Raw genomic sequence first — 4,743 nt, 5'->3', positions numbered from 1 at the left:
CAGTTAGCTACTTCCTGTTTTTTTTTTTTATAATTTTATTTCAATTTAAAGTGTTTATTCATCATCCACATTTTATTTGATTTGAAAGCTGAAAATTTTTAAAATTCAAGAGTGATAATGAGTTGTAAAACTATAAAAGCATAAATAGAGCTTAGTGTATGTATTCATAAGTAATTTATAATATAATATTTTAAATTAAATAATATTAAGAGTCATAATCTATAATAGTATTATCGATCATATATTGTATTTTCATGAAAGTAGTGTTAGCTAGATGAGATAATAACATGAGATTTCCTTAAACTTGTACAATGAAAAAAACGTTATATAATTGATGATACTATTATCAATCATAACTCCTAATATTATTCTTTTGAATTGTTTTGTTCTGTTTGTTTTTTTTAAATATATTTTTTTTATTATTATTAACTTTGCTAAATGCGTTTACACTGCAGAAAATCTGAAACGCGGGTGGGTTGAAGTGTCCTGGGACGCGTGATTGCGCGTGGGATAAACATAATATCAGACGAGATACATCTTGGGCCCCACACCAGACAAGTTGACTGGTCCAGACGTCAGCCCAGTGGGTCAATAACGTCATTTCAATTTTTTTTTTTAATTATTTGAGATCACATTCACACCCAACAAAGTTTAGCTTAAAATTTAATAAATTAATGATAATATGATCTTTAAGTTCCCCAATTATGAGAGAGAGAGAGAGAGATTATTCTTTTAAAAAATTATTTTTATGTAGCAAATCTTGGTTTTAGAGTGGAGAGAATAGTGGAGTTAAAATTTTATTAATTTAATTAGAAAATAAAAATAATATTTTTGATGATTGACAATTGGTTGTTTAGTTATTAATTAATAATAATAATAATAATAATATAATAATAATAATGAATATAACAAGAGAGAGAGAGAGAAGTAGGTTTGAGAGGAGCAAAAGGGCACATCCTTACCTACCACCAGAACTAGCCATGGCAATAGCATACGGCTTCTCCTTTTCTCACCAAACCCCTCTCCCTCTAATTAATACAAGTTTTTATTTTTAATATGCATCCCCTTTAATTCTAATAGAGGAAATAAATCACGAAAAGTCGTACCCCCAAGAAATCAAACTCGTGCACAACTAGTTGGAAGGCGACCACCAAATACTTAAATTCCACTCTTGAGCCACGCAACTCGACCCCGAGAGTTAAAAGTTTATGTTTTTCTATTATGCTTTACGCTAATCATGTCATCATCCACTCTCATTCTTTCCACTTATCTCTTTTTTATAATAATAATAATTAGAAATTCAATTATTTGATGTAAAAATTAATTTTTATAATTGAGTGGCCCATAATAATTCTTTTTTTTTTTTTTTTTGTATTTGTATTTGTAGGGGGGACACTGTGGTGAGACCATTTTCAAAATCTAATAAATAAACATAAAGACAACTTTACAAGCTTACAAATTAAAACTCAATTGTATGACCAACTATTTCTATTTGACACAAAAATCAGTGACAGCTGATAGACTGTGACAAATATAAAATTGCATATTTTTCACCCAATTATTTTGTTTACTATTGTTATTAGGCTAAAGACATATCCATACTGTTGAACTTGGGAGTTTAATGATTTGTGTTCTTGAACATCAAGGGGATCTATTATACCTTTTAAGTTTTAAATTGAGATTCATTACATACTTAAAATCTTAAATGTGCGTACATATATATGTTTGGACAAAATTTTATATTAATATAATATATATATATATTATATATACACACAACAATGAGTGCAGACATCGACGATGAAGATGTGAACGACGAATGACAATGTCAGACAATGAGAAGGTAGCAATAAAGACTAGAGGTGATGGTTGCTCGTCTCACTAGTCACATCATGGGTTCCATAATTGAAATATTAAGGGAAATGGGAGGTTCTTAAATGGTCCCCCCAACCTTAAAGGTGCCTTTGTTTTAAAAAATTGGGTAATGAAAATGGTAAGCAATTTTAATCTTTCAAGTTATAAGAATATTGTACCTGACATTATTTGGATAATGTAGGCTGTCTCTTGGATTGATCGTCTTTGTACAGTTCTTTGTACTCGTGTCTTAGGTTACGTAAAGAAAGATAAATTATAGACGTAAAGCTTTATCTCGCTGCACAAGATGAAAATCGAATTCACAATTTATCGGTACAAATCCAACATACATATCACTTGTTTAACAACTTGATATATGTCTTGAGATAATGTAAGGCTACCTTAAAAAGACAACAAAAGAAAAGAAAAAGAAACCCTTTGTGGAGTACGCGGTAGAAGAAAGATGATGGTACGGGACGCCAAATCAATTGGATTACGCGGATCTAACAATAAGGCCCTTATTTGTGTAAATAATAACTAAGAAACAGAATAATAATCCAATATTAGCCAAATTATAATTTTCTAGAGTTATGGTTATGAGTGATTTTTAAGTATTTTGTCAAATACAGTGGACAATTTTGTAAATGTGTATGTGTTGACGTTCAGAGTTCATACTCGTCTCAAACACATGAACATTACACTTGGACGTGACGTTACACATAACATATTTACTCAACAAACAAAGGCCCAAACTTTTGACGCCAATTACATATTTACCCAACAACCACTGTTTTTGTTGGATTCAATTTTGAATTGAAAATATTTTTTTTTAAAAAAAAGAGGAGGGAATTAAATCCATTGTTTTTAACTTTTAATAATAATAAGGATCAAAATAAAAAGAAAAAAGGAAAATAGGAGGGAGAATTGTAAAGAGTTGGTGTTAATCTTCCCCGGACGGTGACCAAGGGGTCATGTCCATGGGATAGCTTCCCAGCACCCTGAGGAACGACGTGTACTCCTGAACCTCCGCCAGAGCGTTCTGGGCTCTCACTTCCGCCATGGAAGCTTCGAAGTCGATGTAGAACATGTACTCGAAGTGCTTGGCGGTACCTACATTCGCGTCGTCCACCAGCCGGATCGGCCGGTTCCGGTGCGGCCGGCTCTCGATCTTCGTTAGGCTGATGTTCCGGAACGCGAACGCCGACAGCACCTTGAACAGCACCGACGTCCCTTTGTCGTGCGCGAACACTATGCTCGTCTTGAACGGCCGGTCGGTTCGCGGGACGATCGGCTCGCGCGCCAGCATCAAGAACCGAGTCACGTTGCCGGAGTCGTCTTGGATGCCGTCGACCAGGATATGGAGTCCGTAGAGCTCGGCGGCGCGTGCCGAGGCGATGGCGGCGGTGTCACGGAGGTTTTTGGCCGCCACGAACTCCGCCGCACCGGCTGTGTCGTCGACGGCCTCGCGCGTGACGTTCAGGCCGAGCTTGGTGAGGCTGTGCTCGCACTGGGACAGGGCTTGGGGGTGGCTGATTACGCGAGTGAGGTACTCCTTCCGGACGCCTGGAAGTGCGAGGAGGCAGTGGTGTACGGGATACTGGACCTCCCCGACGATGTGGAGGCGGTGGCGAAGGAGGAGGTCGTAGTTCCGGTGGATGCTGCCGCCGAGCGAATTCTCGACCGGCAACACGGCGCGGTCAGCGATCCAGAGCTCGACGGCTTGGAATGCGACCTCGAACTGGTCGCAGGGGATTGCTTCGCAGTTCGGGTAGGCCTTACCCGCCGCTGCTTCGCTGTAGGCGCCGGGGACTCCCTGATAGGCCACTCTGAGCTTGGAGCCGTGCATCGGCGCCGGGCTGAGATCGGAAACGGTGAGAGGCTTCGGGAGGTTCTTGTCTATGGGGACAAGATCTAGGGTTTTGTGGCCGTTCACGGCGGTGATATTGTCGGAGCTGTCGCTCTTCTTGGTGTCCTGCTGCTGCGACACCACCTTACTGGCCAGAATGGCGCAGGCGCTTTGCCAGTCGGCTCGAGTGGAGACGGCGCCGGTGCCGATGTTGAAGCTGGCAGAGCTGGGGGGGGCGTTGGCCGAGTCGAATCGGTAAACGCACCGGATGAGGAGTCGAGCCGGCCCAACCCGGTTGGTGGTACTCGGCGATTTCGTCCCAGTCATGGACTTCAAACAAATTCCCGGCGGCGACGATGACAAGGAATGCATGTTTGGTTGGGAGGATTTATATATTGATAAGAAGAAAAAAAGCACAAAAGATTATTGATACAGAAATGAAAAATGGATGGAAGGGAAGATAATATTGTAAGGCGTGAATTGGAATTGGGGGGTGGGGGGTTTCTTATTAATGTTGAAGGGGTTTGTGGTTCTGGATTGTTTTAAGCTAAGAGCTTTAAGCTTGTAAGTTCTCTCTGAGAAGGGAACGTCCAAGCTGAAGAAAAAAGGTTGGAGAGAGGGGGGCTTTATACAAGAGAGCACTGAGGGAAGGATAAGGGGGGCGGAATTGCAAGGAAGGAAGGAAGAGCGGAGAGTAGTAGACAAGACTGAGAGAGAAAGAGAGATGGACTAGTACGTGTGCGGGGTTGGTTCGGTCAATAATCTCTCACCTACCACCACTATTGAGTTTTTATTTATTTATATTTATTATTTAATGCTTTTAAATTAAATCATTTAATTCAAGAAAAATGCTTTCTTGCTCACTTTGAATAACTCCCTATGAAAGCATATAAGAGGTGGACAGGATGTCTGTGGAGGGAGGGAGGGAGTGGGTGAAAGCCCAAACGTCTCCTTTCATTTTGCTCCTATCGAACAAACTCACGCAAATTATTATATAATAATTTTATTAACTTAAAATAATTATTATTTATTTTAGATGTGCA

General features: G+C 39.7%; 1 protein-coding gene across 1 annotated transcript; it reads right to left on the bottom strand.

Moving 5' to 3' along the window:
- Positions 1–2,159: 2,159 nt before the first annotated feature.
- LOC127787617 (arogenate dehydratase 3-like) lies at positions 2,160–4,390 on the bottom strand. The gene has a single exon (XM_052315682.1). The coding sequence runs from the start codon at positions 4,070–4,072 to the stop codon at positions 2,795–2,797; it is 1,278 nt and encodes a 425-aa protein (XP_052171642.1). The 5' UTR covers positions 4,073–4,390; the 3' UTR covers positions 2,160–2,794.
- Between the last annotated feature and the right edge of the window lie 353 nt (positions 4,391–4,743).

The sequence above is a fragment of the Diospyros lotus genome, chromosome 1, assembly GCF_014633365.1.
Source record: "Diospyros lotus cultivar Yz01 chromosome 1, ASM1463336v1, whole genome shotgun sequence".
NCBI lineage: Eukaryota > Viridiplantae > Streptophyta > Magnoliopsida > Ericales > Ebenaceae > Diospyros > Diospyros lotus.
This window is presented reverse-complemented; position numbering and strand designations above follow the sequence as displayed.